The sequence below is a fragment of the Enhydra lutris genome, unplaced genomic scaffold (assembly GCF_002288905.1).
Source record: "Enhydra lutris kenyoni isolate GAN:26980312 unplaced genomic scaffold, ASM228890v2 scaffoldscaffold73, whole genome shotgun sequence".
Lineage (NCBI taxonomy): Eukaryota > Metazoa > Chordata > Mammalia > Carnivora > Mustelidae > Enhydra > Enhydra lutris.
Window position 1 is genome coordinate 6,016,704 of NW_019154157.1, and position 21,701 is coordinate 6,038,404.

Sequence of the window (21,701 nt, forward strand, 5' to 3'; positions counted from 1 at the left end):
TTCTTGTCTACTCCAGATCAAGCAGGGCTGAGGCAGATTCCCCTCTATTCTAGGAGCACAACTCCATCTTCAAGTCTGTCGCTCCAGGGTGGGTTGGCTCATTCCTCAGACAAAGGCCTGATGCTCTTGGGACTCACTATGTTTCAGACCATGGTGATAGTTCATCCCCCACCTACTTCTGGGTTGAGGAAGATCTCAAGGAGATAATACTAATGTCAGTGTTTCTCTTGTCCCCTGAGAACTCCTGAATGCATGTAAAGCAAAGCTTACCTCAAACTTCTCATCAACTTCCCCAGGACCAGGGGGTCCCTTTAACACAAGTTCACTTCCCATCCTTAATGAGGCTGCACTGGGAAAGCCAGGAAAGCCCCATTTGTCTTCAAACTTGTAATCAGTTCTCTTAGAGGACTGAATAGCTTCAAATGCAGTCACATTTAATTCGCCGAGGTATCTGAGAGCTGGCTGTTACTACCAGTTCCCTCTAACTGCCTCCATACAATTACCACGTGGGTTCCGTATTCCAAGCCAGTCCTTATCAAACACAGGATTCAGGCACCTGTATCAACTTTCCCCATACCCCTGCATTTCCAGGACTGTTATTTATTTAATGTATTTCATTTTAAGTGACCTTTTTGAACACAGATAAATATATTTTTTAAAGAACGTTTACATCACTTGCACAAATAGAAAGCCAGAATCCCTTGCAATAAGTAATAGGTACCCATAAAAAACGAACGCAACAAACATAAAACTGGGCTATTATACTGTTGCCTGCTTAAGGCTCCGGGCAGGTGGCTGTTCTTGCCTTGTTACAGAAAGAGAGGCTAGCGAGTGTCAAAGGTCCCTCAGCATCCAACAGAGACTTTCTCCAAGCTGTAATCAGGTTTAAAATAAAAATGTCTTCTTACGTCTATTTTACTCCAGGTTCTTGGAGTACTTAAATGATGAGAATCCCACAACTGGGGAAACATTTTGCTTACATAATGACACACACTATCTCATTTAATCATCGACCAATTCCAAGAAAATAGGCATGTTAGATGAAGAAACCAAGCCTCAGAGAGGCAGAACCCTTTGCCCATAGTCACACAGCCAGTAAGTAACCTAGCCTAGGGTCAAACCCACTGGTCTTGGGGCTGCCTTACAAGGGTGTGGGGAAGCCTTCCGCTGATGGTTTCTCTCCTTCTTGCCTTTGCTCCTCCCGGCCCCCCTATCATTCTATCCATCCCTCTTACATCCAGCTGGGTTGCCTTTGAGCAGTCCAGCTTCCGGGGAGAGATGTTCGTCCTGGAGAAGGGCGAGTATCCGCGCTGGGACACGTGGTCAAGCAGCTACCGCAGTGACAGGCTCATGTCCTTCCGGCCTATCAAGATGGTGAGTGGCTCCTGAGCCGGTCCTGGGGGATCAGTGGGGAGGGCAGGATCAGGTGTCAGGTGTGATGGCAGGCGAGAGAATGTGGGACAAGCAGGAGAAAGGAGGAGGAATGGCAGGCAGGGTGGCGTGACGGCCAAGGGCGCTGGGCTCTGGTGCTCATCAATTCTTTTTTTTTTTTGAAGATTTTATTTATTTATTTGACAGAGAGATAGATCACAAGTAGGCAGAGAGAGAGGGGGAAGCAGGCTCCCTGCCGAGCAGAGAGCCCGATGTAGGGCTCGATCCAGGACCCTGGGATCACGACCTGAGCTGAAGGCAGAGGCTTAACTCACTGAGACACCCAGGCGCCCTGCTCATTGATTCTTTTTTTTTTTTTTTTCATTGATTCTTAAGATGTCCCTGGAATCCAGACCCTGCTAGAAGCCCTGGACAAATGAGAAACATGAACCCTGCTTTCCCCCCCCCCTTCCCTGCTGCTTTTGAGAGTCCATACCCCAGCAGTCAGAGCTAGAAACTTCAGTGTTTCCCTTGCTTCTGTTTGTGGAATGTTTCTAATTCCTGACTGCACATTAGACCCTCCTAAGAGGTTTTGAAAATCCCAGTGCTTATCCAACACGTCAAATGTGCAGATTCAAGCTTGTGTGGGAGCTGAGAAGACGGATATTGTAAAAAGGCACCTTGAACTTCATGATGTTAAGACAATATACTGAGTGAGCTCCTTTATAATATTTAACTGAGTTAAATGGAATAATTTAAAGAAGACTCAAAGCCAAGATCAGTGGCTCAGTGGTGTTATCCCTAAGGAATTCAGTTTTTTTTTCAGAATTGTGCTGATTACAACTCATGAGCCAGCCATGTCTTCATTCACCAGGGTTGATTTCCAGTAATAACCAACTTTTGCCTCCATGATGGGAATTTCCTTTTTTTAAAAAAATATTTTATTTATTCATTTTGAGAGAGGGAGTGAGAGAGAGAGAGAGAGAGAACAAGACAGGAGGAGCAACTGAGGGAGAGGGAGACTCCCCACCAAGCAGGAAGCCAGATTCGGGGCTCAATCCCAGGACTCTGGAATCACGACCCAAGCTGAAGGCAGACGCTTAACTGACTGAGCCACCCAGGTGCCCCCACGATAGGAATTTCCATAAAGAACATTCATGAATGTCCATGATGTCAACTGTTTTGGCTTCACCAAACTTATCTTAATGGATTGTTCAACCACAGCATTCCCGATGTATTTCTCAGAATTTGGGACTCAGTTATCAGGCTATAACGAACCCTTTATAAGAATTTATGGATTCATCTTGGGGTGACTGGTTAGCTCAGTCAGTTAAGATCTGTTGATTTCGGCTCAGGTCGTAAACTCAGAGTGGTGAAATTGGGCCCCACATCTGGCTCCATGCTGGGTGTGGAGTTTGCTTAAGACTCTCTCTCCCTCGGAACCCCCCCCCACCTCCCCATGCTCAATGCTTGTGCATGATCTCTCTCTCTTAAAAAAAAAAAAAAAAGGAAAGAAAATAATTCATAGATTTATCTCTTAGTCAATGGTCCTTAAAAGGCAATATCTGTCAACAAAGCTTGTTTGGAGAACTGACCAGTCAGGGCATTTTCAGAAGCCTCCAGAGCTTTACTGTCCAATACTGTAGCCAGTAGCCATACGGGACTGTTGAGTGCTTAAACCGTAACTAGTCTGAATAGAGATGTGCACTTAGATGTGACATAGAAAGCCAGGGTTTGAATACACAGTAAAAAATAAATAAGAATATAACTAGTTGGTTAATGTTGCTATATTGGTTGCATATTGGAATTATAATAGGTTGGACATATTCGCTTACATAAAATATGTTATTAGGAAAAAACAAATCCCAGCGCCTGGGCCCCACCCCAGACCAATTAAGTCGGAATGTCTGGGGCTGGGTCCCAGGCACTGATATCTTCTTCATGCCCAGCAGGTAGTCTCTGCGTAGCCAGGGCTGAGAGCACCAGCTCACTCTCTCCTCTCCACCCCAGCCACTGTCCTGCGGTAGGCCATCGTTATCTATCTCTTCCCTGGGCGGCTCCAGCTCCCTCCCTGCTGGGTTTCCTGACTCCTTCCTTCCCAGCATTGGCTCCTGGGAAATTAGACGGATGTCTCCCCTGACCATCTTCCATTTATAGTCTTGTATTCAAACCACTGTGGGTTGAGCTCTTCCTGCCAGGCTCCATTGCATGCTCTGGGTGCTTGACTCTCCACGGGAAAGGCAAGGTACCCGCCCTCCCGGGAGGCGGCTCCTGAAAACCTAATCACAGAAATCAATCTATAAGCACAAAGCACGTGGCCCATGCTGTACAGGGGCCATGTCGAGTGCTGGGAAAGCAGGAAAGGAGAGTGGGGCTCTGATGGGGGTGGGAGTTGGGGGTGGAAGTAGTCCAGGGGTGCTCAGGGAAGCCAGCCCCTGGAGAATGAGAATGGAGTCAGCCACAGGAAGCCTAGAAGCCTTCTCCACTGCAAAGTGAGTTCCGTTGTCCCTGAAGCATGGATGAACCAGGTGTAGAGGAACCTGAAAAGACCTGCTGTGACTGTGGCGAGGGACCGCAGGGGAGAAGGATGCAAGAGGGGAGGGGAGGAATGAAATGCTTCTCTGAAAGGTTCTGCCTCTCACTGGCTATGTGACGTCAATCAAAAATCCTGACCTCGGGGCACCTGGGTGGCTCAGTGGGTTAAGGCCTCTGCCTTCAGCTCAGGTCATGATCCTGGGGTCCTGGGATTGAGCCCCGCATCGGGCTCTCTGCTCGGTGGGGTGCCTGCTTCCTCCTCTCTCTGCCTGCCTCTCTGCCTACTTGTGATCTCTCTCTGTCAAATGAATAAAATTTAAAAAAAAAATCTTAAAAAAAAAAATCCTGACCTCTCTGTCTCTGCCTCTCTGGCCATAGTGATACCAATAATGCATAAATGGTTCGGTAGCACTTGGCGTATGCCAGGCATTTTGCTAAGGGTGATGTATGGATTACTTTGATTAATCCTCATGACAACGCCATAGAATTGAGGCTGCTATTATTCCCTTTCCCCATATGAGAAGGGCCCTTCCAGGCTGGACAGTGGCAATCCTGGGCAAGTCCCATGGTGGCCCGAGCGGACTCAGCTCTCTCTCTCTCTCCACATCCATGAGGCCCTTCAAAGTTACTTCTCTTTGCCCCATTGATACTTCACATGCATGACCCAGTCTCTTCTTCTCTAGGACTCCCGGGAGCACAAGATCTGCCTGTTTGAAGGTGCCAACTTCAAGGGCAACACCATGGAGATCCAGGAGGACGACGTGCCCAGTCTCTGGGTCTACGGCTTCTGTGACCGCGTGGGCAGTGTGAAGGTCTCCAGTGGAACGTAAGCACCCCTCCAGCCAGGCCCTTGGCTTCTGCGGCAAGCCCAGACAGACTCAAAGGCCGTGCTCCTTATAGGATATAACATCGGGTGCATAGGAAAAGGCCACATGGCTGCTCCCAAATTCTCCCAGGGCTGGTGCCTGGGATTCCACCCACAGAACTTCCTTCCTCTGGAGAGTGGATTTGTACTTTGATGAATTACATGCCAATGGAAAAAAAAAACCCAGCAACTGGTTCTAAAAAGACGGAAGGTGGAGAGAATAAACACTTCTAGACCAGTTTGGGGTTGGAGAAAAAAGTGATACAGGCAGACTGGATACAGGTCAATGAGTCTATATGTGTTCAGGAAAGACCATACTCAGGGAAATCCAGAGCCTCTGGGGAAATGAGCAGAGTGATTGATTGATTGATTGATTGATTTCATTCTTCCTTTCTTTCTTCCTCTCTTTCTTTTAAAGATTTTATTTATTTATTTGACAGAGATCACAAGTAGGCAGAGAGGCAGGCAGAGAGAGAGAGGAGGAAGCAGGCTCTCTGTGGAACAGAGAGCCTGATGTGGGGCTCGATCCCAGGACCCTGAGATCATGACCTGAGCCGAAGGCAGAGGCTTTAACCCCCTGAGCCACCCAGGGGCCCCGAGCAGAGTGATTTCTGAGAGACGAGATCGTGAATGCCGGGGCGCTGACCAATCACCGAAGTGCTGTGAGACCTGGGTGAGCCCTATGCCCGTTTCTGTGCCTCAGATTTCCCATCTGCTCAATGGGCACGTCAGACTCCCTGATCTAAAAGTGTCCTCTGTCCAAACTCTTCAGATTTGAAGCTTTCAAAACAGAGCCCCGAGACCTCGTTTCTTTGAGAACACAGAGGAGGACTAGATGCCCCGAGGAGGTCCTGTACCTCTGATAAACCGTTCCAGACACTCCTGGTCTCCTGCATTCAAGTATAGGACTTCTGTCTCTCACCCAGACTCTGAGTTCCTGTAACAGCATCAGGCGCTGGCTTTTTCCTCTGCCTTTCTTCTTCCCTGAAGCCCGCATGAAATTTGCTAAGCATGGCCTGTGAGCCCAGCAACGTACCAGGACCCTGGGGGAGGCAGGAATGAACAAGGCTCAATTCCTGACTTCAGGCAGCTCACTCAGCTCAGCAGGAAGGCCCACATAGCCCCATGAGATTATGTCTGGCAACACTGGGTCAGAGATGGCCCACACAGCAGGTCAGAGGAGGACGGGAGGTTTCTGGGACCTGGATATGCCGGCTGGAGTGGAGGGCAGGTCAGAGGTTTATCCGAGGGGGCTAGAACTTAAAGCCCACTTTGAAAGATGGGCAGGCGGTGTGTGGGAAAGGCCTGGACAGACCCTCCCAGCACAGGCAATGACAGAAGTCCGAAATGAATCATTCATGATAACTACGCACCAAGCACTGTGCTAATTCATTCTCAGTGAATAGCTAGGGAAACTTGGTAACAAACCGATGCTACAGGTGTATTAGCATCATTTCACAGACAGCAAGCTGGAGTTCTGATAAGCCCTCCACTTTGATTCTCGCAGCTAGCAAGAGGCAGAGCTAGGATCTGAACCGAGGTATGGCTGATACCAGAATGTGCGTTCCTGACCACTACTTATAAATTCACTTACATACAAAGGAAACCATTATTTGAAAGGAGGCTCCTCGTCCTCCTCTGCCTTATGGCTAAGCGATCCCCAATCCCTCCTCATCCCTCCCATCCTGTTCTGTAAACCCCGGGTCACCGCCAGTGAGATGCTACCTACCTAACTACCTCCCTACCATGTGCGCACACACGCACAGACCCCGTATAATTAGTAAGCACTTCTGGTACATTTTCCCGTTTCTGCCCCGTAATAAACTAGCCCTAGTGACCACCCCCACTTTCTAGAACGGGAAACCAACGTCTTTTAGAGAGGTCTGTAGGAAACCCCAGGAAGGGACAAAGCCAGGACAGAGGAGCTGCGCCCTCTTCCCGTGACCCGAGCCCAGAAAGGATAGAAAGAGGATTGCTCGTGCAAAACTGACCGGTCTGCTCTGGGGTCCGGGTACCGGGCAGAGAGTCTGGCCGTCTCCACCCTGTCCTTCTTGCTTCCCTCCCAGCTGGGTCGGCTATCAATATCCCGGCTACCGTGGGTACCAGTATCTCCTGGAGCCCGGCGACTTTCGACACTGGAACGAGTGGGGGGCCTTCCAGCCGCAGATGCAGGCTGTGAGGCGCCTGCGCGACAAGCAGTGGCACCGTGAGGGCTGCTTCCCGGTCCTGGCCGCCGAGCCCCCCAAGTAAATCCATACCTTCCTCTTCTCCCTTGCCCCGCCCCTCCCTCAGACTCAGTTTCCCCATCTTTCCCATGCAAATAAAAGTTCCTAAAGCCAAAATGTCTCTTGGATCTGTGCATAGATGTGAGTTTTGGGGCCCCCGATCATTGCCGACTTGTGACTTCCTCGGTCTTTTTTTTTTTCTTTTAAGATTGATCCATTTAGTTTAGAGAGAGAGCGTGTAAGAACATGTATGCAGGGGAAGTGGCAGAAGGAGAGGGAGAGAATTCCAAGCTGGCTTTCCACTGAGTGGGGAGCCCAACACAGGGCGCGATCCCAGGACCCTGAGATCATGACCTGAGCCGAGGGCAGCTGCTTAACTGATTGAGCCACCCAGGCGCTCCATCCTCAGTGTTAATAATTATGTATGCTAGTAATAAAAACAGCAAGCACTGCAAAGTTCTTTACACACATTCTCTTAGTGTACCTTTTGGACTACTCTAGGCGGTCAGTATTATAATCATTCCCATTTAACAGGTGAAGAAATTGAGGCTCAGAGAGGGAAAGTGACTTGGTCAAGGTCACACAGCCAGTTGACATTTGAACCTAGGCAGGCTGGCTGCTGAGCCCATGCTCTTAAACAAATCCGTGGTTTCAAACTCTACTCTTTCATGCATGCTCATGATTTTTTGCCTTCTCGACTTAACACCTGCTGTATTATTTACTCTCTCTCTCTCTCTCTCTCGCTCTCTCTCTTTCTCTATATGTATATATATATGTGTGTGTGTATATATATATATATATTTTTTTTTTAAATAACCTCCTGTTTTGTGCTTAGAAGCATTGATTTGTAAATAAAGCTTCGTAACACTACAGGAAGCGGAAAATCAGCATCCTACGCCATAGATAGAAAGCAACTGTGTAAATACAATTTTAAGAAGGCCAAGTATCAAACAGACACCACCGCCTGTGGAAGGCTCTAAGCCCGTTTCCCGCGTGCTCTTTGATAAAATGGTGATTAGCAAGTGTTGGAGAGAGATATGAAAGACATGCTTGCTCCAAACAGATTTTTTCCCCTGTTATAATAAAAAAAGATTAAAGAGAGCATTATTTTCTTGTATCTGATGCTGTGTTATTTAATCCTGGGTCCAAGTTCCACTGAGAATCACCTGTCTCACTATAAATGGAACATGGCCTGCTCTCTGGAAATCTGCACCAGGCTATATTGACTCCTGTATCAACACTTATTATTGATTGATGTTATTAACCTTTAATCCACACAGGAAGGCTGGGGAAGGTGTTGTCATGGAGGAGGGTATATTTGAGGGGCCCTTGAGGGATGGGACAGGAACTCGCTTGGTAGAGAAGAGGAAAGATAACATTCTAGGCAGAACAAACAGCAGGAAACTTACTTACTATCCCACATGGCACCTTTGCACAAAAGATAAAAAGATGCCTCTTCCTCAAGACACTTGACTGCCATCTGCCAGAATTTATATGTCTGCCATGTGAATGCCATACCCTTGTGCTGTGCCCAACTTAACACAGCTGTACCTGGCCGGCCTGGGGTGCCATGGGAAAGGCACAGAGGTTGAGAGAGTGTGTGGTGAGGCCAGGCCAAACTTACTGAAATGGAGAGCACTAGCTTGGTGGTTGTGTGGGCAGAAGCAGAGGAGATGAAGCTGGAAAGAAAGGTGGGGCCTCATGACACCCCACTCTGTGGTTTTGCTGAGCTTCAAAGTTGAGGCACCACCTGACTCAGAAGGTCTTGAACTCTGGGGCATGCAGGCTCCCTCTCCTTCCCACCCTCCTTCTCTCCACCTCCACCCTCCAATAAGATCAGTGTCTTGCATTAGAAGACAGGTTCTCCTGTCTTGGACTAGAAGACGAGATCCCCAGGCAGGAAACTGAAGCTATGGGGGTTTGCCCTGACTTATTGTTAGAAGCTGCAAAGTGTTGGGCAAACGGCTTCTGTTCCCTGGGACTTGTTCCGTTCTTTACAAAGGCAGTTCCAATGTCCAACCAGCACCAAGATTCTGTCTAACCATGGGATTTTATGGTTCCCAAATTCCATGATGCTGTAAGATTCTGCAATTCATCTCTAAGCTTCCCTGATTCTCTGACTCCCAAGTCAAGCTACATAGATTCCCATCCTCAATTCCCAAGGTCTATGGGTACAGCTTTAAAATTCTACTAAGGTGGAGTCAAGCCTTCTAGTCACATGGTGCACATGAAACCAATTCCAAGGCTTCATGGACTACAAGACACCTGATTTGATGAGAAAGAGAAAGGGAAAGAGAAACTCTCTATTCAAATATAACACCACTGTTTTCTGATCACTTAGAATTTGTATTTCATAATTCTTGGAAGAACTATTTTGGACATAGCAGGTGTTTTGTTTTCTTCTGGGTATCCATCTTGTGAGTCCCATAAAAGGCAAACAGGACAGAAATCCACTGGTTCGGTGAGTGGTAAAACTTATGTGTATTCATAATCTAGATTTTCCAGATTGCTCTAACTCAAAGAAAGGTGTCAAAGCCCTCATTTTCTTATGGGTGTTTCTTACAAACAAGGTGAATGTCAGCAATGCTAAAACATGAGACAAGCACTTGGCAAGATGAACCAGCAACAGCTAGGACAGAAATAACAAAGTAATTATTTTATATTTGATTTGTCATCATATCTATACATTTATTTAGCTTTTTAAAAAAGAATTTTTTTATTTATTTGAGAGAGAGAGAGTGAGAGAGAGAGCATGAGAGGGGAGAAGGTCAGAGGGAGAAGCAGACTCTCCACGGAGCTGGGAGCCTGATGCGGGACTAGATCCCGGGACTCCAGGATCATGACCTGAGCTGAAGCCAGTCGCTTAACCAATTGAGCCACCCATGCACCCCATTTATTTAGCTTTTTAAAAAAAGATTTTATTTATTTATTTGAGAGAGACAGAGCATGAGTTAGGGGGTGGGGAGAAGGGGTGAGAAGGAGGGGAGCAGAGAGAAAGAGAGAAGCAGACTCCCTGCTGAACAGGGAGCCCAGTGCAAGACTCGATCACAGGACTCCAGGATCATGACCTGAGCCAAAGGCAGACGCTGAGCCACCAGGCACCCCTGTTTAACTTTTGTTAACAAATTTATGAATAAACACATCATGTATCAAAACAAGAGCAAATACAAAGTACAAGCAAGTCCAAGACCGGAACATGGAAAAAGGCCAGGAGGGAGAAGGACGTAAGAGTTATGGACCTGTTTCTTCTGCCATGGGTCCTAATTCCAACAAGATGTGAGCTTCTCACCACCAGGAACAGAGTTTCAGAGCTTAAAGATAAGTCACACGTTTCATCTTGAGACCGAAACTCTGAGTTTTTTACTTTCTCAGTAAAAAACTCAGAGTTTCAGTTGATGGGCACCCTGCTGGAGGTAACCCCTGGAGCCAGACTTGGCCCCATGGCTACAGTGCCCACAGCTTTCTGGGGGGCTTCTCTTTGCTGGTTTTGACCCCGCAGGAGCTTTGCCCTAAAGGCTGGCTTCCAAATGCCATGCCAGCTGGGATGGCATCACATTCCAACATCAGATTGCAGCTCAAGAATCTCAGAGTCATGAGCCTTTGGGAAGATAAAGCACCTTGGTTATGGAATGTTCTCTCCCATCCGCTGCAACAGAAGGCGAACCACCATATTCCGGGCAACAGGGTACGGATTCCAAGTCAGCAGTGTGTGTGTGTTGGGGTAGGGGGGTGTGTGGGTCGAAGGACCACCCAGAAGAGGTGGCCAGAGCCAGACGCTGAGGGACACATAGCAATCGAGTTTTGGCAAAGGAATGTTGTGCCAGGGTATCCTGAGGAACTTCTAGAGAGGTGAGCATCTCTTTAGAGCCTTGTTGTCATGACGGCCAGGCATCTGGATCAGCTTTGTAATATCAGGGTGCTTGCTGAAACTTGGGTACCCACCCAGGAGGGGTGCAGGTCCTTCCAGCCGGAGAAAACAACCTGCCCCTCTAAATTAGCTTCTTCCTGTCCCCTGCAGGGCCATTTCCTCCCACCACTGTCCTGAGTCGGCATCTCAGCTCTGACATTTACAAGCTGTTGTCTGTGGTCAAGACAAATAACCTACAAAGCCTCTGTTTCCTCATCTGTAGAATGGGAGTAAGCAGGTTGTTGGAAGGAATAAAGGATCAACTTGAATATAACACATATAAGGACCTTAAAGCACAGCAAGTCCCTGAATCATCATTAGCCACATCTTCCTCAACGTCAGAGTTGGAGTTTGGGAATCACATTTATGCCACATTTATTCTTCCTGCTTCTGACAAATACTGGCTGATGGCCTCCTGAGTGCTGGGGGAAATGTCGGGGGAGAAGGCAGAGAAGGCCCCCACCTGGCTGTTCACAGACTGGAGGAGCAGACAGGATGAGATCCTTCTTCTGCTTTCAAAGTCACATCAGATTCCTGGGTGGCATGGGCCAGTGGCCACCTCATCAGGACCTCCTGGGGGGCCCGTAGGCTTCCTCAAGGAGGGGACAGCTAGCTTGAGACTTGCTGAGTCAGAGGGCTGATAGGAGAAGGTCCAACCTGGAAACCTGATCATCCGGTCCCTTTCCTTAGCCCCCAAACCAAGATCTGCTAACTCTGTCTTCCAGATGTTTCTGGAACCTGAACACTCCCTCCATGCCTCTGGCCCCACCCTGGGTTGGTCACCCCCCCTGGAGTACTTCAAGAGCCTCCAAAGCAGCTTCCCTGCTGTCCTGCTCTGTGGATCTGTGCGGAAAGCAAAACTAACCATGTCCTTCCCCAACGGAATACCTTCCTTGTTTCTCCATTGCTACAAGACAAAGTCCTGACTCCTTCCCACAGTCGCCTGCAGCATCCAGCCCCTGCAGACCCCTCTGACCTCCTATCTCCCCCTCTCCCCACATCCTGTCCACTGCACTTCTCACAAGTCTGCATCTGAAAGGTGCTTCCTGTTGGGCCTTTGCACCTGCTGGTCTCTGTGACTGACACACTCTTCGAGGCTTCAGGACTTAGTGTGAACACTCCTGGCCCTTCCTCCCTGGCTCACGTTAAATCCACCCATTTCCTCTTCTCCAATTAGAGGTGCCCACTTTATCGTGAATGCTTGTTGAAGGGTCTGGTTTCCCCCTTGGACGCAGGGGCCTTTGTCTTCCTGTCACCTGCAGAATCCCAGTGCCTGACACAAGGCGCTCAGGAGATGCTAGCTAGAATGTTATTAAAGAAATGCTCCCCCTTCAGATGTCTTCCTTGATGTCCATTTTTACACCCACAAAGGGCCATTAGAAAACACCCAGCAGGGGGGCACCTGGGTGGCGTTTGCCCTGGGCTCTGGTTCTGATTTCATGGTCCTGGGGATTGAGCCGGAAGCCCTGAGGCTGGCTCTCTGCTCAGCAGGGTGTCTGTGTCTCCCTCTTCCTCTGCTCCTCCCCCCATTCATGTAAGCACCCTCTCTCCCTCTCTCTCTCCAATAAACAAATAAAATATTTTTTAAAAAAGGAAAACACCCAGCAGAGTTACTATGCAGTTAGTCATACAAAGCCTCTACTATATGCACAACAAACACTATATGATGTGTGTTTTTGTTTTTGTTTTTGTTTTTCGGTAACAGCCAGTTTCATGGGGACAGGAGATTTCATATTGTCAGTCCCAATACTTTCTACATGGGAGGCACTATTCACTGGATCCATGAATTAATTTATGAAGAGCTATGAGTGAATGCATGGCTAGCCAGGGGCAAATTACTTAATATCCGTATGACTTGGTTTTCTTATCTGTGAGATGGGGATGATAATATACCTATCACACAAGCTCTTTTTAGTTTAAATATGTAAATATAGATGAAATGTTTAGATAAATGCTTCGCACTTTGTGTCTGTGTTTGCTGTTATGGTTGTAACTGTTACGGATTTATTTAAAAACACACACACACACAAAACTTTTCACAATGAAAGGTAAACCTGCATCCCTTCCTTCCCCTTCCTTCAATGCATATGAATGTAACGCACATATAGATCTATTATATACTCATTTTACAGATGAAGAAATAGAGGTACAGAGAGGTTAAATATCTTGAGACCTACAAGCCTGTAGTTTTATTTTACTCATGTATGTCCGGGTTTCTCACCCTCAGCACAACTGACATTTCAGCCCCGTGGGGTGGGTGGGTGGGGAAGGGGTTGCCCTGTGTTACTGCACGATGTTTAGCAGCATCTGAGGTCTCTAGACACTAGACACCAGTAGAACACCCCTGCACCCTAGCTGTGACAACCAAAAATGTCTTCAGATATTGTCAAATGTCCTTGGGGTGGGGCTGGGGGAGCGGGGCAAAATCAGCCCCTTCTTCAGAACCTGGGATGTCTATGAATTTATATGATAGCCCCTCCCTCTTTTTTCCTTGTGTTACACACACAGTAGCACTCTGTTCTGTCCAGGGTCTAGTCTTCTCTTACACCACTTCTTGACGACCTTCCACTTCGCTGCTTACACACAGAAGAGAACTTCTCCGAAACAGACCTGTCCCTACAGGAAGAGTGGTGAGCCGCCCGTCCTGGGGGTAAGTGAACCAGCAAAATAGGACTTCCGGGGCGGGGTCAGCTCCTGGGCCGTCCCGCCCCTCCGCGCCGTCTGGAGGCTGCCCGCGGGGGCGGGGCGGGGCCGCGCTCAGGACCCGCCCCCTTTCGACGTCACGGCGCCGCGGCCCCGCCCCCGCGCGCGGGCGACTCCCCCTCCCCTACCGGGGCGGCTGGCCAGCCCGGAGTAGCCCCGCGCGCGGGGTCGCCTGTTAGCGCCTCTGCACGGTAGGTGGCTCTGGGGTGACGCGTGGGGCCCGGGCCGCGGCCGTCGGCAGGGGGGCGTCTGTGGGTCGGCCTCGGGGGCCGGGGAACCCTCAGCCCGGGCGGCTTCTTCCCGGGCCCGACGCGGCTGCTGGGGCTCCGGAGCTGGGAGCTGGGCGGGAGGTGGCGCGCGCGCGGCCGGTTCGAGGATCCGCAGGCGCCGGGCGCCCCGAGCGCTGTCCACGGGGTGCGGCAGAGCCCCGGCCCCCTGACCGCTCTTCTCGTCTTGGGCCCCGCGCCCGGGCGGCGCTCAGCGCCCGTGTGTGTGTAGGGAGTGGGGGGGCGGCGGCGTGTCACCGCCGTCGGGGTCCCTGGCCCCTCCGCGGCGTGCGGGGACCCCTGGGAGGGCTCCGGGACGCGCGGGGGGCGCGTGGAAGTTAACTTGCAACGCCGTGCAGTTGCGAGGCGTGTCCAGAGTGGAGGCATTGGGGGGCGGAATCTCTGGCTAGGGAGGGGGCCGCCGAGAGCATGGGGTAGGGGGAGCCCTGGTGAACTTAGGGTCGCTGGGGAGGAGGAGGCGAAATTCCTCCAGAAAACCCAGGCCCGGCAAACTCCCCCTCTTAGTGTGGGCTGGACGGGAGGTGCTTGATAAAGCTGAGACTGGGAGTGGCAGCGAAGGAAGGGGGGCTTGATTACCCAGGCTTGCTTTGCCGGACTTGCCAGACTCGTTATTATGTGGGGCAGAGAGGTCAGGTCTGACTTTCCCACTCAAATGCCGGTCCCCTCGGGAGGAAGGGTGGGAACCATCCAATGGAGTGCAGTGGTTACAAGGCACTGTGCCTATCATTTGTCCTCTTCCCCTTTTATAGATAGGGAAACTGAGGCTCAGAAAGGTCATCTGCCCACGGCCCTAGTAGGTCCCACAGGTAGGATGTGGCAGAGCTGAAACCCACCCTCAGACCTCCTGACCTCATGTGTCATGTATGGTTGTTGGGGAGGGGAGCTGGCAAACTCCTACTCATCCTTCAGAAGCCTCAGGCAGCGCCCCATCCTGGAAGCCTTCTCTGGCACTCTATAGGCATTGTCGGATACTTCCTGTTTTGAAACCCACACAGGTGATTGGCCCTTTCCCTCACTCATCAACCTCCCATCCTGGGCTGCAGATGTCTCTCTCCATACCCCATGTCTTTTCCTTTCATTCAGCTGGGTGTCCTGATGGTTAGGCCAGGCTTCTGGAGTTTGGCAAATCTCGGGGTGACTCACTCTGGTTTAGTAGTGATGTAGTCTGTGCGAGTCATTCCTCCTCATCCAGCCTCAGTTTCCATGACTGAAATTGGGTTTGAGTCATTCGTGAACCCATTTACTGTACTGAATCCCTATTGTTCTATTATGTACTCAGTGAATGTGTCTATCGCCTTATTTTTTAAAACCTCATGAAATCTCTTCATAGCAGCTTTACAGACAGAATTCATATATCCTACAATTCACCCTTCTAAAGCATTCAATTCAGTAGGGTTTTTTTTGTTTTTTTGTTTTTTTTTAGGATATTCACAGAGTTGTGTAACCACCAAGGCTACCTAATTCTAGAACATTTTCGTCACCCAAAAAGAAACCCTGGACCCATCCACAATCACTCCTCAATCCCTCTTTTCCTAGCCCCTGGCAACCACTAATGTATTTTCCGCCTCTATGAATTTGCCTGTGCTGGATGTTTCTTGTAAATGGAGTCATGCACAATGTGGCCTTTGGTGACTGGTGGCTTTTACTTAGGATGATTCTGAGGTCCATCCATGTGGCTGTGTGTAGCAGTTCTTACTTTTTTTTAACTTTTTAAAAAAAAGATTATTTATTTATTTATTTATTTGAGAGAGAAAGAGAGAACATGAGTGGGAGCAGGGCCAGGGGGAGGGGAAGCAGACTCCCTGCTGAACGTGGAGCCAGACAAGGGCTTGATCTCACGACCCGGAGATCATGACCTGAGCTGAAACCAAGAGTCAGACACCAAACTGACTGAGCCACCTAGGCCCCCTTGGTATTTCATTACCTTTTATTTTTTAAGTTTTTGGTTTTTTCTTAATTTTAATTTTTTTTTAATTTGTTTTGACAGAGATCACAAGTAGGTGGAGAGGCAGGCAGAGAGAGAGGAGGAAGCAGGCTCCCTGCCGAGGAGAGAGCCTGATGTGGGGCTTGATCCCAAGACCCTGGGATCATGACCTGAGCTGAAGGCAGAGGCTTTAACCCACTGAGCCCCCAGGTGCCCCTTTTTTCTTAATTTTAATTCCAGTTTAGTTAACATACAGTGTTCTATTTGTTTCATTAGTTGTGCTTCCTTACCTTTTAATGGTTGATTAATGCTCCATTGCATGGGTATGCAATTCTTAGCTGGTGGACATTTGGGTTATTTCTACCTTTCGGCTGTTGTGAACACTGCCGCTGTGGACATCCGTGTACCAGTCTGTGTGTGCCCCTGTGTTTTCAGTTCTCCCTAGTATATCCCTGAGAGTGGAATTGCTGGATCGGATGGTAATTCTGTGTTTAACCTTTTGAAGAAGTGCCAGGTTCCCAGAGCAGCTGCCCCATTTTATAATCTCACCAGCGGCGGAGGAGGGTACCGATCATCTTAAATAAATGTAGTCTGCAAAGCAGTTATAGTCTTTGAAATCACTGGCTTTGATGTGCTCGTTATAAATTATTTTCCAATACGCATCGAGTTAAATGCCTCATTAGCAGCATAAGGAGTGTGCTGCGGGTCACCGGGAGCATCTCTGGGACCACCAGGGACAAAATTGCTGAGGGTATTCTCCTGAGCTCTGTGCAGATGGGTGGGGGGCACTGAGGGGCCGAGGGAGTTGCAGTGCCCGCCTCAGGACCTGGTGGAGACTGTTAGGAACCTGTGCATGGGAGGAGGGAAGAGAGTGGAACTGCCCAGACCTTCCCACCCGAGGCCAGCTGCAGAGGCCAGTCCCTCAGCGGCGAAAAGGGCCGGGGCCCCAGCCCGGCCACCTTTGCTCATTCTGAAGGTGACGTCCCCTGGTGGCCATGTGGGGTGGGCCATCTGAGCAGCCTCAGGGACCCATTGCTTGTTTCAACAGATGCCACCTCCCTGCTGCCTCTGCCCCCAGACCTGAGACCTGCAGTCCTGAGTTACACAGGTCCCATTGGTGCCCCTTGGGATGACACGCAGACATCCCCTCCCTTCTCTTGGCATTGCCCCCATGCCTGGGACCCCACCTCTTCTGTCATGCTCTTTGCTTTCTGTGAGAGTGAAGCTGCCTGGGGGAGAGCCCAGGTCAGAGCACGGCATTTTCACTGAAGAACCAAGTTTCTTGAAGGTCGCCCGTTCCTCCTTATGTTCTTAAGCCTGTCATGTGTTGGTTCTGGAACTGAACCCTGCATCCCTCTGTGCATTCTGGGTTCCCGTCGAGCAGCCTCATCCTACCTGGGCAGCTGCTGTTCGGGATGGTCATTGAGATGGGCCTCTGACACCTGTCACCAGCCCCTCCTGCCTTTATTCATTTGTGCATACTTTCCTTCCTTGTCCTTGTAAAACCAAGCATTCCTGGGTAGCCTGGGGAAATGGAATAAGGGTTCAGGAGACTAGGCAAGAGTCTCTGGGCCTCAGTGTATCCTGCTGGGGAAATGGGTGCGGACTGAGTCAGAACTTGGATCTAGTGCCGCCTTGGGATTGGTAAGGCTGTCAAACCGTGTTATCGATGTGGCTTTGTGAACAGATTCATAGCAAGAGAGGTGGGTCAGCAGTGGCTGATGGTAGTGATTTGAGAGCCTGGGCATGGCCCTGTGGCCCTGCAGAAACTTGTCTGGGTAACAGCAGCTCCCCCCCCCCCGGCCCACCGCCCCCTACCCCCAGCCACCTGTTCCTGCCATCTGCAAGGCCCCTTCTCTGTGCTCCACAGCTATGCATTCATGTTGTCTGGGGCTACTCTGGAGAAGGTTCTGAGATGCCTGCGCCTTCCCACGGCCCTTCTCTGGTCTCTTCCACCCTAAGTTGTGGCATGAGGAGGATTCATGGGAGTAATTCATTGAGAACAGCCTGTGAGGTGAGCCGAGCCCCAGAAATGGCAGGGAAGGGCGGCCTAGGGCAGTGCCCACCTGCCCTGGGGAGGAGCTTCATGTCATCCCGTGTGCGCAGATGGTGGGAGGCAAGCACAGGGCTGCCAGTCTGTCTGCCAAGTGCATTCGTGCATCCACCAGACTTTTGACTGGAATGCTGTGGCCAGAGAGCAGGCCTGGTGGCAGCGTGCACGCTCAAGGGCTTGCGTCTCCATCAGAATCCGGTTGTTCTGCTCAGCCAGTGTGCATTTGTGTTCCCTGGCTGCCTTCCCGCTGCATCAGTTTTCCCATCTATAGAGCAGAGGTGCAGATACGACCAGCTTCCTGGATTGGCTGAGAGCGGACGGGGCTCAAGTGCTTACCTTGTTGCAAGGCAGAATTTGACGACAGCTCAGGGTGACGTAGGCTGCTGGAGCCTTGAGCGATGCGTGTCCCTTGGGGAGCCTCAGCTTCCCCATCTGTCAAAAGGCCATAATTACAACTGATACCCCCGGAGCTCACCAGACGCGAGGCAGTGTTCTTGGCGCTCTGTGTACGTGAACTCATTTGATCCTCCCAGTGCCCATAGGAATTGGACAAGCTGAGACACGGAGAGGTGAAGTCACTTGCACAAGGGCATCTTGCTAGGAAGTGGGAGAGACAGGATTTGAATCCAGAGTCTGCACTCCTAATTACCATCTTACTCCCCCTGGATACCCTGTCTTAATGCCCAACACATAGAAAATACTCAGAAGGTGTCGGTTATTATTACTGTATTGTCATATACTGTTACAAACTGCTGTGTATTATTAATGCACGTTTATCCCTTTCCCTGCCCGTTTGTCTGCACTCCATCCTGGATGACAGAACAAGCAGGGTTCTGGCTTGTGAAGTCCAGATTCCTACCCCTCAACCCTGATCCCTCCACTCCCTCCTATTCCCCCCAACACTTCTGAGCAGTTGGGGCCGGCTATGGGCTGGTAGGTGGCTCAGTCCCAGCTGGGCTTCCTGTGTGACATTGGGCGAGGTGCTTTCTCTCTCTGACACTCAGTTTCCCCACCTATGAAATGGGCAGGTTGGACTGTAACAAGCTGCCAGCTGATGCCTTTTACCCACAAGGCGGTTTCTATTTAGCTCCCATGGTATTTTATTTTAAATTGAGCCAACATTCGGTTATTTTTAGAGAATCATCCAATTTCCCACTTCTTTTGGGAACTCAGGAGCCTGGGCCAAACTGGAGTGGCCTGAAGCTCCCCCTTAAATGTCCTGGGCTCTCCTGATCATTGTGGTCCCCACCACACCATTCCCCACCATTGCATGCATGAGCAGTCTGGCCCCAAGGGCCCTCTGGTCCAGTACAGGTTTTCAGGGCTCTGAGAACACCGTGGGCCTGCCTGGGTGGGTGTCACGTGAACACACAGTTCATTGCTTTAAAACCAAAGATTTTTAACCCCTGGTTTCCACCCTCGTCAATAGTCCTTCCAGCTCTGCTTTTCTAGGACATTGGAGGTTGTCTGAGGCCTCCCGATACCTAGCCAGCCCCTAGAAGCCTCGAGGCTTTTGACAGATTGGGAGCTTGTCCGCATTCCATGTTCCCTGGGTGGGAAGCCCCTGTCTCTGGGCCCCAGGGCCCCACTTTACCTGGTTCAGGTCTCCACATAACCCACAATGAGATACTTGGGGCCTGCAGAGGTCCCTGTGCCGTGGTGAGTGTGTGTCTGTGTCCCAATGTATCTACACCAGCTGCACGGCTCCGGGAACGCCATCCCATACACTTTCTCTGTCCTTGCAAGGAATCAGGGGGCCATTTGTGACTGACCACTGGAAACTGAGGCTCAGAGTCACTTGCCCTGAGGTGACACAGGCCTGATGTGACAGCAGTAGAAATTTTAACTCAGATCTGCCCCAGCTCTAGAGGCCACCTGCGGGAGTCACCCATCCATCCTTTCACTGCACAGAAATCACTGAGGACTGCCCTCCATGGGCATCTGCGGCCCCAGCACCTGGCAATGGGCCTGGGTCACTGAACTACTTGTAGAACAGGAATGTGTAGAAGTTTCTTGGCTAGATGCTGGGGTGCAGGTCCCATTTTTCCTGGAGTTTACTCTCCAGTGGAGGCATCAGACAAGAAAAAAGTCAACCACACCTCTCACCTAGGTGCCTGCCTGGAAAGTTGGCAAACTATAGCGCCCGGGGCTGAGTCTGGCCCACTGCTTGTTTTTGTGAATAAAGTTTTATTGGAATACAACCACACTCATTTATTTCCATTCTGTCCGGGGCTGCTTCTGTACTACAGGGCAGAGTTTCATGGTTCTGCCAGAGACCATGAGGTCCAACAAAACTGAAAATATTTATTGCTGGGGCCTTTACAGAAAGTCTGGCAACCCCCGATCTAATTATCTCTTGGGTCCCTTTAAGTTATAATATTTTGTAAGGTGATAGTAAAATAGTAATATTTGGATGCCTGCTGGATACTTGGCTCTTGGGGCTTCTGCCTGAAACTTTCCCACACAGCTCAGAGAAGGTTTTGTTTTGATTTCGACAGTTCCATGGGCGTCAGGGGGCCTTCGCTTCTTTTTTTAGTCTGTTCTTGCATTTAGTCAACGAAGGGGGCTATGCCGGGTCCTGCAAGGATGTGAGGAATGTCTGACCCTGTGCATTCCTGTGGAGAAGACAGCAGGCCAGAGAGGTCGTACAGGTGCTAAGTGCTTTGGGGGATACTGGTACAGGGATGTGAGACAGTCAGGGAAGGCTTCCTGGAGGTGGGCAGAGGGGAGTACAAATTGTACCAGTAGGAGTTATCTGGGTAAGAGAGGGCAGGAAAGGTGTTCCAGGGGGAGAGAACCACTGGTGCAAAAGTTGGGAACTGTGAGACCCCGTGGCCTGGCAGGTCTGCTAGAACTCATGGCTCAGACTTCCGGAAGTTTGATGTGCCCGTGGGGGTGGAGTGGGGTATTAATATTGGAGGTCAGCAGGAGTTGAGTCACAACACAGTGCCACCCTGGAGGACCCGGGAGTGGCACTAACCTAGCACTTCTCTCCGAGCTCCTGCTGTTTAAGGCGGAGCACACCCCTGCTTGGTAGGTTCCTCCTCCCTGCCATCCCCATCTCCCCCTGGGCTCCCTGGTTGGCCGCCCCCAGCTAGGAGGCTGAAAGATCACTTCCTTTGCATTTATTTTTGCAGTTTCTTTTTAATTAGGACATGTTTTTCATTCAAGCCAGTGGGTTCTAGTTTCCTTTGAAAATGTTCTAGTAATATTGAAGCCATTGAACAAAAGTACAAAACAGGTGAGAGTAATGGGGAAGGTGGCCCTCAGCAGGTGGGAATCTGGGCAGCCCTGTGACAGGGGGTGGGGCTCACAGGGGCCAGGCTGGCAAGTGACCTTCCTCTTAAGGTTCTGTTCCTCCCGGGAAGCCCCAGGAGCCTTGACTGCGGAGGAAGGACACAGGCTGCGGTTCCGGTTCCAGGCTGTTGCTGCTCCTGCATCTCGTTCCTGCTCCCTGCGTCTGTTTGGGTCTCTATTTTTGTCTTTCCCTCTCTCCTTCCCATCCCTATCTCCCTCTGCTCAGGTCTCTCCGACTCTGTCTCCTCCATCACTGTCTCTCTCTATCTCTGGCTGGCTTTCTCCATCTGTTTGTCTTCTCCCTCCCCCACTGGCACCACTTCCCCTCCACCCCCCAACCTCCCCACTCCCCCACCCCCGCTCTTCCTTTATCTCATTAGAAACTCTCTGTCCCACTTCCTTTGGCTGTGAGTGACATCCTGCCCCCAGAACCTTCAGAACCGAACCTACACAGATAGCAAGGACTCCGTGATCACCTGGCTTTGGGTGGCGTGGGAGTAGGTGGTGTGCAGATGCTGGGCAGGGAGGCGGAGG

The 21,701-nt window shown here is 50.3% G+C and overlaps 2 protein-coding genes across 4 annotated transcripts in view; both read left to right on the forward strand.

Moving 5' to 3' along the window:
• LOC111160060 (crystallin beta B1) overlaps nt 1-7,113 on the forward strand; it is a 13,189-nt gene extending 6,076 nt beyond the window's left edge. Inside the window, exons 4-6 of the mRNA XM_022522869.1 lie at nt 1,242-1,374; nt 4,590-4,732; nt 6,838-7,113. Of these exons, the coding sequence (XP_022378577.1) occupies nt 1,242-1,374; nt 4,590-4,732; nt 6,838-7,021 (460 nt within the window). The 3' untranslated portion in view covers nt 7,022-7,113. The remainder of the gene's footprint in view (nt 1-1,241; nt 1,375-4,589; nt 4,733-6,837) is intronic.
• Nucleotides 7,114-13,485: 6,372 nt separating this feature from the next.
• LOC111160038 (tyrosylprotein sulfotransferase 2) overlaps nt 13,486-21,701 on the forward strand; it is a 49,840-nt gene continuing 41,624 nt past the window's right edge. For 2 of the 3 annotated variants that reach the window (XM_022522818.1, XM_022522821.1), the window contains exon 1: nt 13,766-13,797. The gene's annotated coding sequence lies outside the window, so the exon portion shown is untranslated. Of the gene's footprint in view, nt 13,554-13,765; nt 13,798-21,701 lie in introns of those variants that run through there. The other variant, XM_022522819.1, reaches the window with a different exon arrangement.